At 31.3% G+C, this 14,545-nt stretch overlaps 1 protein-coding gene across 4 annotated transcripts in view; it reads left to right on the top strand.

Moving 5' to 3' along the window:
• The window catches only part of SI (sucrase-isomaltase), a 159,636-nt gene that overhangs the window by 104,049 nt on the left and 41,042 nt on the right, over positions 1 to 14,545 (top strand). For all 4 annotated transcript variants that reach the window (XM_058730407.1, XM_058730409.1, XM_058730411.1 and 1 more), the window contains 9 exons: positions 1,700 to 1,749; positions 2,492 to 2,662; positions 4,912 to 5,067; positions 6,518 to 6,724; positions 8,910 to 9,064; positions 10,705 to 10,873; positions 12,376 to 12,472; positions 12,588 to 12,700; positions 13,018 to 13,143. In XM_058730407.1, coding sequence (XP_058586390.1) covers positions 1,700 to 1,749; positions 2,492 to 2,662; positions 4,912 to 5,067; positions 6,518 to 6,724; positions 8,910 to 9,064; positions 10,705 to 10,873; positions 12,376 to 12,472; positions 12,588 to 12,700; positions 13,018 to 13,143 — 1,244 coding nt within the window. The remainder of the gene's footprint in view (positions 1 to 1,699; positions 1,750 to 2,491; positions 2,663 to 4,911; positions 5,068 to 6,517; positions 6,725 to 8,909; positions 9,065 to 10,704; positions 10,874 to 12,375; positions 12,473 to 12,587; positions 12,701 to 13,017; positions 13,144 to 14,545) is intronic.

Genomic DNA, 14,545 nt, shown 5'->3' with positions numbered 1-14,545 from the left:
ACCTTTGCACATGTGTGCACACACACAAGCTCACACACACACACAGTTATCCCCTACTGCTCTTTATTTCTCATTCTATTTCTCATTCTACTTCAGCACACCAGCCTTCTTGCTAGGTTTCAAATACCTTAGGGTCTGAGCACACTAGGGTGAGCTCTGTCATGATAATAGGTTCCAAACATTTACTAAGTAAAAGTTACTTAAGATTGGATTCCTGGGGCGCCTGGGTGACTCAGTTGGTTAAGCGTCTGACTTCAGCTCAGGTCATGATCTAACAGTCTGTGAGTTCAAGCCCCGCGTCAGGCTCTGTGCTGACAGCTCAAAGCCTGGAGGCTGCTTCGGAGTCTGTGTCTCCCTCTCTCTCTGCCCCTCCCCCACTCATGCTCTGTCTCTCTCTCTCAAAAATAAATAAACATATAAAAAAAAGAGATTGGATTCCTGCTGAACTAAATTATTTGTGATCATCAATTAAAGAATGTTGTTGAGATCATATCTGTATTGGTAGGATGTGGAGTTTGGTTTTAAGGCTATTCTTTTTTCTCAAATTATGTAAATATACTCAAATATATTTCTTTCTACTCATGAAAATGTATGTTGATAATTTACTTTCATATAAGAAGATGGTTAAATGTGGATATGTGATTTGGTCATCTAATATGGTATCTATATAGGTATGTGCTTCGAAAAGTTAAAATCAGAATTTTCTAAATAATCAACTCGTAAATAAACGTGGAAACCGTGAAATGACCTTCAGTTTATGATTTTTATCTCATTAATTATGATAAATTTTAGGTAAATTAATGTTATTGAAAAAATATTATATATTCTTGAATTCCTTTGACCTTTTTTCACTTTATTTCTTTCAAATTATTTTAGCCATAATCTTCAGTTTCTCTGTTAAATAAAAATATTAATAAAAAGTTGTATCACATATATAGATAGTATAGAAAATCATTGTCTTGGGGTGCCTGGGTGGCTCAGTTGGTTGAGCATCCGACTCTGGCTCAGGTCATGATCTCAGGGTTTGTGAGTTCAACCCCACATCAGGCTCACTGCTGTCAGCATGGAGCCCTTTTTGGATCCTATGTCCGCCACCCCCACCCCCGGCCTTTCCCCTGCTTGTGCTCTCTCTCGCTTTCTCTCACTCTCTCTCTCAAAAATAAATGAAACAAAAAAAAAATTTTTTAAATAAAATCATTGTCTTGTTCCATTTTCCTCATTAAAGTTTAGTTCAGTCTTTAACATGTCTCCAGATTCACTTTATTTCCTCAAATAAAGAAAAAAGTTTAAGATACAGAATAAAATTATGGTGTGCCATGTCTTCCAAAGTAAGCTGAATGTTACATGGTTTATTTTACTAGCAATAGATAAAATATCGTTCAAAATAATGAATTTATTTTATGTACATTTTACTGTAAATTTTTCTTTCTCTTAATTTCCATAAATATCTTACCCATCTTTGAAAAATTAAATGAGGCACATATGTATTCATTACATTTACTTACTTTAATAATAAACTACCAAGATTATTTTGTATAGAGGTGATTAAAAACCTTAATATGAAAAGATAATCTGTTTAATTTGCTTCATTAATAAACCATTTTTTTTCAAATTTCTTAATTGCTATACTGTAAAAATAGAGAATTTAACAATAGAGAATTACATTTTGATCTGATATCTTTATTTTTTCCCATTTCAGATACCATACAAAATGGCAGATACATTTTATATACATTTTCAGTTTCTAATGTAAGTATTTTCCTTGGATACACAGCTAAACATGTATCTTGTTAATGTCTGGGTTAGGCCTTTATCATGGAATTTTTTTTGAAAAGATGTTTACATTTACCTCCGAATTTCAATAGAAATAAATGAAATACATTGTTAAATTTTTAAATTTAGATCGTTAAACTATAAATACATTTTTACCTTAAATTTTAGTATTTATATGTAATGTGATGATGAAATTGATGCACAAGAAATCTTCAGACATCTTAAAGTTCTATGTCTGGTTTAAGCAACATGACCTAGAAAAATAATGTCAACATATTTGAAAAGGTTTTAATATATCAGTCACAGCAATAATTGTCATGGATTTTGAGTGAAGGTGAAAAATCTATGTACAAAGCTAAAATTTGAATATTTAATAGCAATTCTGTTTTAGATGTTGGTTTTCTTCTTACAGTCTTTGTGGCTAAAACTGTTATTCTTCATCAACATTACACCTAGAATGAGAAGAGACATATATTAATTGCATCATGGCTAATTTAGGTTATGTCTGAAAATAAATTTTATAGCATGTGTACAAAAAATGAAAAGAGTTATTAATGAGTGTATTTATATCTGCTACGTGGATGTGGAGAACTGAAGGGAATGGAGGGATAGAAGATTGGTTCTTTTTCTGTTTCACACTTGTATACTTGTATTGTTATTTCAGGTTTGTATGCAGTGAACTTCTACTTAATTTACACTATTATATACTTCTTTTCAGAACAAATTAGATATGATATGCACACATTCATCATACCAGGAAGGAAACACATTAGCATTTGAGACTATTAAAATCCTTGGGTTGATAGATCCTGTTATACAAGTCACAGTGGTGGAAGATAATCAGCCAATGAAAGTTCACTACAATTTTACTTATACAGCTTCCAACCAGGTAAATTAAATGTTTAAAAATATTTGAGCTGTTACATATTCTCACCTTTAACATAACTTAGCCATTCAGTCTCTTGGTTTTGTGATTTTTTTTTCTTCACAACATTACTTTCTCTCTTTCCCTTTTGCTACCAATATTCCATTTTAGATCATTCTAATTTATATTTAGATATCAACATTAAAGGGGCTCTTTGCTCTACTTGTCTTTATTTCACTGTATCTTGGATATCACTTACGTATACTTTCATAATATTTTTTCACGCCATTTTCCTACCCTGAACTCTAACTTTCTAATCTGTTGCATACAGTAAAGGTTCTAAATGTTTTAGCTTTGCATTTAATACTCTTTAAGATATTGATTTATCTATAATAAATCACTCTCTATGCTTCTTCTTTCATGAATCCTCACTGTCCTTGATATATCTTGTAGCTTTTTCATCGAATTTTTGTTTACACTCTCCCCTTTAGGTGCCGTTGTAATTTTTGTCTGTCTTAAGATATATACTAGAGGGACACTAGCCTGGCTCAGTCAGTGGAGCATGTGACTCTTGATTTTGGAGTTGTAAGTTCGAGCCCCACATTGGATGTACATCTTAAGATGTATTCTAGACAGAGCAAGGGAGACATAAGATGGGGCTAAAATTCTAGCCCTGTAATCTTTGCATTTAAGCATATCAAATTAATCCCTTTTTATCACAGCTTCCTCATCTGTAAAATGTAGTATTTGAATCATAATGTTGCTTTGGGTAATCAAGTACTGCATTTAAAATGTAGGCCATAATAACTTAAAACATCAAAGTGATTTTATTGGTATTTGTTTTTCCACCATTCATATAAATCTTAAATTATTGGTAATATCAGCATAAATTCTAAATTATTTGAGATAAAGAACATTTTCTTAGAGTAATTTTTTTCCTACTCTGGCCCAGAGTTTCTCACTTGGCAATTTTCATAAAAATATGTACTTGTTAATTATTTTTATTTAGTAAATATACTATAATTTATATATCCCTAAAACCATAAAAATTAATTAATATAAATTAAATAATACAAGGCTATTGAGAACTTTAGGACTCTAGCAAAGATTATCAAAACTCATTTTATTTGGGGGCACCTGAGTGGCTCAGTCAGTTAAGCGTCCGACTTTGGCTCAGGTCATGATCTCCCGGTTTGTCGGTTCAAGTCCCCGTCGGACTCTGTGCTGACAGCTCATATCCTGGAGCCTGCTTCTGATTCTGTGTCTCCTCTCTCTCTGCCCCTCCCCTGCTCATGCTCTGTCTCTCAAACATAAATAAACTTAAAATTTTTTTTTAATAATTTTATTTGTTTTTTGCGATCTCAGTTTATATCTGTGTCTATATTTATGCTTATGTAAGATTTGCACGGACTTAATAGATACACCTTCCTAATTCTGCTGTACTTAGATTGATCTTTATGTGAATTTTCATTCATGCATGTAGAGTTATGAGGGTAAGTTGATATCATAAAGTAAGCTATGCAGATGGAAGTCTGGGATAAATTTTTCCAATATTATTCTCAAGGTATACAGACAGTAAAAAAATAACTTGCAATATCCTAACAATAGAAACAATTATGTATTATTATATGTATGTATGTATGTAATTATTCTCTTTTTTTTTTCTTTTTTGCATCATGTCATGTTATGTCCCATCTAACTCATCCATCAAATATGTAAGCAGTTACTCAAATTAGAGACAGAATTGAAGAAATAAATATTTCCCTCCTCTGACTCTGGGAGCCTCCATATGAACCTAAGTGGTTAACTTTTCCCACCCTTTTTCTTTCTTGAAGGAACTAACATTTATTTCATACCTAGTAATCCCCAGGAATTGTATTAGATGCTTTAAATTACATTTACCATTCAGTTTGTATAGCAATCCCTTTAGTAGGGTCCATCATCCCCATTTTACAAAGGGAGGAAATTGAGGATAATACAGGATAGACAATTTTCCCCAAGACTCATAAGCATTAAATGGCAGAATTGAGAATTGAATTCATTTAGCAATAATGCTTTTCATTAGTATTCTACCTCATAGTTCCTATTTTAAGTTTTCTAGCCCTTTCAATAGCACGACATGTTTTCTCCTTTTCTTTTCCTTAAGGATTCTATTAAAAATATGAATGATTTAATTTAAAGAATTGCTGTGGTTGCTACATTTTATAAATGTTAAGTATTTTTAAATTGTCCAGTGCTCACAAATATTCTTTAATGTTTCTTTGTCTTCAAAGAGTCTCTTAATTTATAGTCTCAAGTTTAACCTTGGAAGAAACTTTACCGTTCAATGGAGTCAAAAATTCTCAGAAAATGAAAGGTTTACTTGTTATCCAGATGCAGACATTGCAACTAGAGAAAAGTGTGAAGAACGTGGCTGTTTATGGGAAATGGTACTAAGAATTTTAATTATGATTCATAACATGGCTTTTACATAAACATCTCAATGTAAACACTATGTATTATAATCTTAATTCTACAGCATATGAACTAAATTCATCTAGAGAGGCATTTGGAATTTGAAATTAGGACTTCTTATAGGCAGTTTATTTTAATCTTAATTCTCCAAAGACATACTTTAGTAAATACGAGACTAAATGAATGTATAAGTTGCTTTCCAGGCACTTTGGATAGTGTGCCTTGCTTTACTTAATAAAGTATGCCCATTTTACTTAATAAAATAGTACTCTATTTCTTGAACTCTTCTTAAGTGTTGGCTGTGGCTGACCAGCTTAATTGACTAAGATATTATGCCAGTAGGAGACAGGCTTTCAAAAGCATTGTCTCAAGTTATTAAAACTTCTCAAATTATTGGGTTGGTTGTAGCAGTTCCACTAGGGGTAATTTCTAGCCAGTTGTTTTGGTCATCCATTCAACCGAATGATGATTTGGTTAAACAAGACATGATTTATTTGTCTTTTACAAAAAAAAGAGTCCCAGTCCTAATATACTGGCCTCCCAAGGTCATCAGTGTCTCATATTTATCATTTATTTTTTTATCCTCAAGACTGTATTATGTCTTCCGCCATCATGTATGCATTCCAGAGCCAAAGGAGGGAGGGCTAAGGGTATCTTATTTTAATCAGCATATTCCCTTTTCTTTTAAGAGGGTCTTGGGGGTCATATACAATTTCCTCAAAAGAGATAGGGATGCAGATGGGCATGTTGCTTCTCCCAGATGTATAATAATATAATTAATAAGAAAGATGGGAGAACGGACTATTGTAAGGTAACTAGCCCATCATGCCACAATTTATCATTGTTTTTCTTAGGTCCTAGCTTCCACCCCTATATAACAGTAGTAGCTTTGATCTTTGGCCACAGTCCCTATTCAAATACTGGTCCGTATGTAACTGACCTGTACAAGGACCAGTCATGAAATATGGAATGGTACAGTTTCATTATAAGTAAAAGAAAAAAACCTTTAAGAACAGACCTTTCTGAGGGTTGTTGTAGAGCCATCTTACATACAAAAGACAATAGTCAATATGAAGATTGAGAACAAGCATGGAATAAAAATTTATGAGTAATATACTTAATTTTGCAAAGATCACAGAATCATTTTATTTTCTGTTGAAAGGCTATGACATTTGATCCTTTTCCTCTACTGGGTCTATCTTTAGAGTCAAAATATAAATTATTCTATTTATCATTTAGTATATAGTATTTATTTGGGTCGCATAATAGATATTTTCTGCTGTGATTACAATTTAATTTTAGCATTAAATAATAAAATTTACAAATTATCCATCAGGTGATTAAACATATCTACCTTATTGTTTTGAAGAGTCTAATATTATAATGCTTATGATTTCTGGCAATTAACCTGTATTGTGTTTTTAGCCTACCTTTAGATCCCAAGCACCTAGCTGTTACTTTCCTAGACAACACAACCCTTATTTAGTCAGTACAACTCAATATTCATCAATGGGTATAACAGCTGACCTCCAGCTGAATACTGCAAGTGCTCGAATAAAGCTACCTTCTGAACCCATCCCAACACTTCGTGTGGAAGTGAAATATCACAAAAATGATATGCTGCAGTTTAAGGTATGTTTGATATAAACTATCCCAATGCAAGACTCATCTCTTAAGACAAGATATTCTGAATAGATGGATACTTGCATTTTTAATGTAATATTAAGGACTATTAATTGAGTTGTAGATGTTTTGATTTTATAAAAACAATTTCTTTTCCAATACAGCTTCTTATTTTTGCAAATTTGTGAATAATTAAACAAGTAGTGGTGATTTAAAAATTTCAAATTCTTGCTAAATACATCGGTTACTTAGAATCAGATTATGACGATAGTCCCATTAGGATAAATAAAACAGAAAAAAAAGAAACAAAACGGGATATTTACTATTTCCATTATTTTTAAACAGTGACCTGAATTTTCTGACCAATACAGTAAGACATTTAAAAAAAAAAGTCTTTCAGGGGCGCCTGGGTGGCGCAGTCGGTTAAGCGTCCGACTTCAGCCAGGTCACGATCTCTCGGTCCGTGAGTTCGAGCCCTGCGTCAGGCTCTGGGCTGATGGCTCGGAGCCTGGAGCCTGTTTCCGATTCTGTGTCTCCCTCTCTCTCTGCCCCTCCCCCGTTCATGCTCTGTCTCTCTCTGTCCCAAAAATAAATAAAAAACGTTGAAAAAAAAATTTAAATAAATAAATAAATAAAAAGTCTTTCAACAGGTACACTTAGCAGTTTTTTTTTTTTTTAATTGAAGTACAGCTGACACACAATGTTACATTTGTTTCAGGTGTATACGATAGTGATTTGACAAATGCATACATTATGCTATGTTCACCATGAGTATAGCTACCATCTGTCACCATAGAACTTTATTACAGTACCATTGACTATGTTCCCTATGCTGCGCCTTTCATCCCTGTGATGTATTCATTCCGTAGCTGGAAGCCTGTATCTCCCACTCCTCTTCACCCACTTGCCCATGTCCCCATCCCTTCCCCTCTGGCAACTATCGGTTTGTTCTCATTATTTTTTGCCTAAGAGCTCCAAAGGAATCCATTAAGAAAACTATTAAAAATGACAAGAAAATCAAAAAGACTAGATGTAAAATAATATCTCCAAAAAATGTTTTGGTGTATTCTGTTATTCACCATTTAGAAATTGAAATAAAGGCAAGTCCCAATGGCAAAATTGAATGAGAAAAACAATTAAAAAAAAACACAAAGAATATATCAAAAATCATAAGAGTAAATTGACTTTATAAGAAAAAAACGTAAAAAGTATTGAGGTATTAAATAAATACATTAAAAAATAAACAATCCTAATTAAGACATTTTTTAAATTAATTTTCTTTAAGTTCATCTGGAAAAATAAACATATAATAATGACAATAGTTAAAACTCAAAAAAAGAGGAGATGATATAGAATTTGGAGAATTAAAACAGTATGAATTTGGAGCACCTGGGTGGCTCAGTTGGTTAAGTTTCTGACTCTTGATTTCATTTCAGGTCATGATCTCATGGTTTGTGATTTCAAACCCCATATTGGGCTCTGCGCTGACAGCATGGAGCCTGCTTGGGATTCTGTCTTCCTCTCTCTCTGCCCCACCCCTGCTTGCTCTCTATTTTTCTTTCAAACTTTAAAAAAATAAATGAATGAAATAAAAAATAAATGATTTTATTTTAACATAAAATAATATTAGAGTACACATTTTGGTTAGAATATTAATTAGCACACTAATTCTGGAAAACAGATATCAAAGACCTTACAAATTTTAGTAAAGTCTGTCTGATCTAACACTATCACTTCTAAGAAATCTACTGAGGAAATACAGACATGAGTAAACAAATTACCATTACCATTCATTGCCCAATCAAACATGTGACCAAAAACATTGAAACAAATTCTGTGTCTAACCATGAAGTGGTAAATAATTTTGTGTAACCATATAAGAAAATATTTAACTCTAAAAATTTGTTTTTGAAGATTTCTCATAGTATGAAAAATGAATTATAAAACATTAAAAAATGATAAAATGCAATTCATAATTTGATCCCATTACATATATATATATATATATATATATATATATATATGTATATAGATTTCTGTATAGATATATGGGTCATGGATGCAGAATTAAGAATTATATAAGTAAGAATTCTAATATCTTGTTTCAGCAATTATTTAAGTTATATAATGATTATTTGCATGGTATTTCAGCAATATGAGCAAAACATTTATTTTCATTATTTCTCTGCAATAGATTTATGATCCCCAAAATAAGAGATATGAAGTTCCAGTACCTTTAAACATTCCAGCCATGCCAACAAGTACTTATGAAAATAGACTTTATGATGCTGAAATCAAGGAAAATCCTTTTGGCATCCAGATTCGAAGGAGAAGCACAGGAAGAGTTATGTAAGTGATTGAATTATTTGACATGAGGAATATTTTGATTGTAGAATGGAGGGGGTAAGATTATTTTCACTGTGCTAGAGTATCATCACATTAAAAAATAGTTTCAGTTCTATTAAGTCACTTGCCCTGTTTCAATATCAAAAAACATTTTTTTAATGTTTATTTGGGGAAGGGGCAGAGAGAGAAAGGGAGACAGAGGATCCGAAGTGGGCTCCCACTGACAGCAGGGAGCCTGATGCTGGGCTCAGACTCCTGAACCATGAGATCATGACCTGAGCTGAAGTCAAAGTTGGATGCTTAACCCACTGAGTCACTCAGGCACCTGTTTTAACATTTTAAAACTAAATAATTATCACACTCGTGGGACTATCATTAACATTTGGAAAATTTCATCTACATTTTGCATATGATTGATTTAATTATTATCACACTCATTCAACTAATCAGGTTGGAAACCAAAACCAAGGCTCCTCTTGGAAAGTATGAATGTTGTAAAATAAGTTAGGTGGAAATGTGTTATGTAAATATTTAATTAGAAATTAATTGAAATTGAAGTTTATTAGTTCTGGAATCTGATAGAGTTAATACTATCTCTGCCAGGTATTGATGAAAAGAAATTATGATACATACATCTCTCTATATTTATGAATAAATTATTTATGAATAATTATATGAATTAACAAGTTTATGTAAAAAACATTTTACTTTAGTAAAAATAAGAGGTTTGTAGACAAACCATAGTATTCTAAAAGACAGTTTATGTAATTTTAGCCTGCCTGTCATTTTTTAGAAGATGTTGTCAGGAATTGTCAGGATGGATACAGATAATGAAGAAAAGTATGTCTGTACTGTTTTAAAAATTCTGTTAGTATGATAATATTTTTGTTTCAAAGGATAAGTGAAGTCATTTTGTAAAAAATTTCTGGTACAATGGCATTATTTATTTTTATTTAGGAAACATTATTTTTAGTAAATACTTTTCCAAAATCATTAATATAGAAATTTAAATATGTCTCAAATTCTTTATAATTCTTATGTTTCTTTTTCCTGCCAACTTTTATCTCTTTTCTTCCACCTTTATGCTTTTACAAATGACTAGAAAGATGATACATTCTCTTTGATACATTTCTTTTTAAACAATAATTTTTATAAATACAAAATGAAATTTTGCATCGTATTTGTATTTTGTATTTGTATTTTGGAGAAATTACAGAGAGCTTGGAATTAAAATACCCATCATGCCTTATAGTTTATTTTGATTTTGATTTCATTTTATTCTATATGTAACAAAAATTACAGAGGACTTTCAGTTTCTAGGACATATATTACTTCTGGGTAATACATTATTTATAACTTTATATTAATTTTATTTTAAAAAGAATTTATATCTAAAGATAAATGTATAATCATATTTTTCATATAGTTTATTTTATTAATAATGCTGAAAAAATGAAACCTATGTTAGATATTTTTTAACCTAGTCAAAAGAAAAATGTATTGCAATAATTATTTTCATATTTGAGTACAATAAGGTATATAGAGAAAAATATTACTTGTTTTCATATCACATAAGAGTTACCATTATTATTTTTGATACTATTTTCGATATATTTATTGGATTTGAATTGTTTTCTTTTCAGTTGGGATTCTCACCTGCCTGGATTTGCTTTTAATAACCAGTTTATTCAAATATCTACTCGCCTGCCATCAGAATATATATATGGTTTTGGGGAAGTGGAACACAGAGCATTTAAGAGAGACCTGAACTGGCATACTTGGGGAATGTTCACAAGAGACCAACCCCCTGGTGTAGGTACCAGTATTTGACTACTCCATGAAGCAACTAAGACCATGGTTAAGACAGCCACTTCTCTGTAGGCCTAGACTCAGCATTAAAGTTATAACAAGGGGGCTGGAGATCCTCTAGACCTGCTATAGAGATTTAAAATAAACAGACAAACAAGCCACAATCAAGTACAGGTGAAAGCACAGGATTGGATAGATACCATCACTGATTACAGTGAAAAGGGAGATTGTGACCCCATTCTTTTCCTTCTTAATTGCATAGAAAGAATATTCGAACTCAGAATCCCCTGCCAGGTCTACTTTTACTCTAGCTTTTAGAAATAACTGACTAGGGTTCTCCTAGAATTTATTTATTTATTTATTTATTTATTTATTTTTTACTGCTTTGATATTGATTTAATGGTAACTTTTTCCTTAATGATACCCAGCTATAGTTGTGTATGTTAGGGGGCCATACTACTAGTTACATCTTTAGAAAATGCTTTTTATATGCTCATGTCACTTTTTGCTGTGTTTTGTCTTATTAATGGAATACATTTCATGACTATTTCATGCATTGCACAATTAATATTAACTATAATTATTCTAAGCATATCATAAAAAACAATTTTAATAAAAATACTAGCTCATTTCTATTTTTCACATATGATGTGAATCTAAAGCATGTATTCAATATGAGATTATAAATGTGTATACTATTGCAACTACTTTTTATTGTTAGGTGCTCAAACAATTTTTATTTGTATCATAATAGTTCAAGCTTAAGTTATGAAGGCTGTTTTTAATTTATATTGATTTGAAAGAATATGTTTTACAAAATATATTTCTTTAAAAACTATTCAACATTAGTATTGACATTAGTAAGTTAATATAATCTTGATTCTCAATATATGAATTTACTTTCACATGCTAATTAATTAGTGGGATACATATGGGTCAAAGATGTCAGCTTGAATAGGGATCATCAACTTAAAAGTTTTGTGAGTTTTGATAAGTCATTTTATAACCCTGAGTATAGATTTTTTATTCAGGAAAGACCTAGGTAAAAATTAAAGTAAATGTTGTATACACTATTACATAAACAAGATATTATCATTTAAAATACTATCATATAATATTATATAAACTTAGATATCTTGTAATCATTTCTTAGAAATGTTATTTTTGAAAAAGAAGTGCCAATTTATAAATAAATTAAGACATATGACCTGTGGAAAGAAACCCAACTACACCAATACCAATTTTTATATCAATTAATGTATTTGTGCATGTTACAAATTTATATATTCATCTGCATGCTCTGAAGCAGTACAGGTTTGAATAGTAAAGCAATTATTTTTCTAAAGGAGATATATTTATTTTAGTACGTATAGTTTTGTGTACAAAAAGGAACCTTTAAATTCTTATAAGCTCAATCTTATAATGAATTTAAATATTACCTTGACAAAATTCATATGCTATTGCTATTTAAGCACTATATATTATGTTTATTTTTCTTATTTTAGTATAAACTTAATTCCTATGGATTTCATCCATATTACATGGCTCTGGAAGATGAAGGCTATGCTCATGGAGTTCTCTTACTTAACAGCAATGGAATGGGTAAAACAATCATTTGTTGAATTTCTTAAATTTTATGTGATTCTCTAATAATCTAATTAACATATATATATCCACACTTATATATATATGTGTAATTATATTTTTTGATTTTCAGATGTTACTTTTCAGCCAACTCCTGCTCTAACTTACCGCATAATTGGAGGAATCTTGGATTTCTATATGTTTTTGGGTCCAACTCCGGAAGTTGCAACAAAGCAATACCATGAAGTATGATTGTACATTTTTTTTAATGTTTATTTATTTTTGAGAGAGAGACAGATTGTGAGGGGGAGAGGCAGAGAGAGAGGGAGACACCAAATCTGAAGCAAGCTCCAGGCTCTGAGCTGTCAGAACAGAGCTCTGTGCAGGGCTTGAACCCACGAACTGTCAGATCATGACCTGAGCGGAAGTTGGACACTTAACCAACTGAGCCACCCAGGCGCCCCAGTATGATTGTACATTTTGTAAAAACCACAAAGTTTTCTCTGTAATATATTGTAACTCTCTTAGTTCACAAATAACGTTGTTGTTTTTTTTCCCCAAAGGTAATTGGCCGACCAGTCATGCCACCTTACTGGGCTTTGGGATTTCAATTATGTCGTTATGGGTACAGAAATACTTCAGAAGTTCAGCAAGTATATAACGATATGGTAGCTGCTCAGATCCCTTATGTATGTATATCAGTTTTTAAAATAATGTTAAATGTGTCATCTATAAAAGCAAACTGAAATAAATATGTATACTTTAAAATTATTTTAAGCATTTGGCAATAATAAATGCTTAGTTTTTCATAGTACCTAAAGAATTGGTCATGAGATTTTTATAAAATGTTTTTATTAGATTGATGAAGGAAAAGGGGTAATAACATTCCTTTCCCCCCCCCCCCCCGCTTCTTTCTAGTTCCATGATTGTGGAACTAAACAAGTGACTGTGCACTTGGTTTTCTCTAATAAACTTTGGGTGCCATAAGTAATCAGGTGTATTCCCCATATTTTCTTTATATGAGAATAAGAGTTCACAGAAACCTACTTCATCAACTGATGTGACAAATTACAGAGAAGAAAGTGGAGATAAAACTGAGTGATTTTTGCCCTGCAATAGGTGATAGTTGTAATGTTGGAACTTAGAATTTGAACACTTGCAAAATATCCTCTTCCCTCAATATTCAGGAAACTAAATATTACTGGGTATCTAGAATAATAGTCCCTGTGATTTTATTTTTTAGCAAGATTAAGGAATCCTAGGGGGCTCCTTCTGGGAATACTTCAACAGTGACATCTAGAATACTTGGTATATAAGAACTTAATCTAAGAAAAATGAAAAAAGTTTCATTATAAGACATTGGTACATGCAGTAGAATCAAGTATATGGCTTCTGAATACATTATTATGAGGAAATTTAATGTATAGGTAGATGATATGAAAATATGCACATGGAAATTTTTTTATAAAAAGGGAGGTTTTCCATTATTTTGTGTACTATATCAGCCATACTTTTTATAACACCTAGAAGAAGAAATTGAATTAATGACTCGTAACAGAAAATAATTGACAAATTTGTTATTTTAGGTCTAAAGTGAAGATATCACGATAGAATCCAAGCATTTATTAGTTTAAACATGTTTGTACATATGTATTTGCAAGCAGTGTTTTGTTTATTTATGCTTGGGCTATAATTCTAAAAATGATTTTGATAGGTAATAAAAGAATCCTCTAATTCATGGATTTAATAAATAATTATTTCTTCTCCTTTGGCAATATTAAAATTATTTGAAATTATCCCCTGTTTGCTTTATGCTTCCAGAAAGAGAACAACGCTTTTTTCTGTTATATAATGCACAAAATTCCAAATTGCCACTTAACATAATTTCATAGCCTCATAAATCTTTTACTCTTGTGTCTTTCTATTTTCTTTAAAAATTACGTAACTAAGGATATGGACCTGAAAGACTCTTTAGAAATCAAAGTTGTTAAATGAATTGTTAACAAAACAGAACATGTATATGAACTTATTCATGGAATATTTTGCACCTTTAATACAGTAGTTTTATTTAACATTGTGTTACTTGATTAA

This window comes from Neofelis nebulosa, chromosome 5 (assembly GCF_028018385.1).
Source record: "Neofelis nebulosa isolate mNeoNeb1 chromosome 5, mNeoNeb1.pri, whole genome shotgun sequence".
Taxonomy (NCBI): Eukaryota; Metazoa; Chordata; class Mammalia; order Carnivora; family Felidae; genus Neofelis; species Neofelis nebulosa.
Note: the sequence above shows the minus strand (reverse complement) of the source record. Positions and strands in the feature narration are given on the sequence as shown.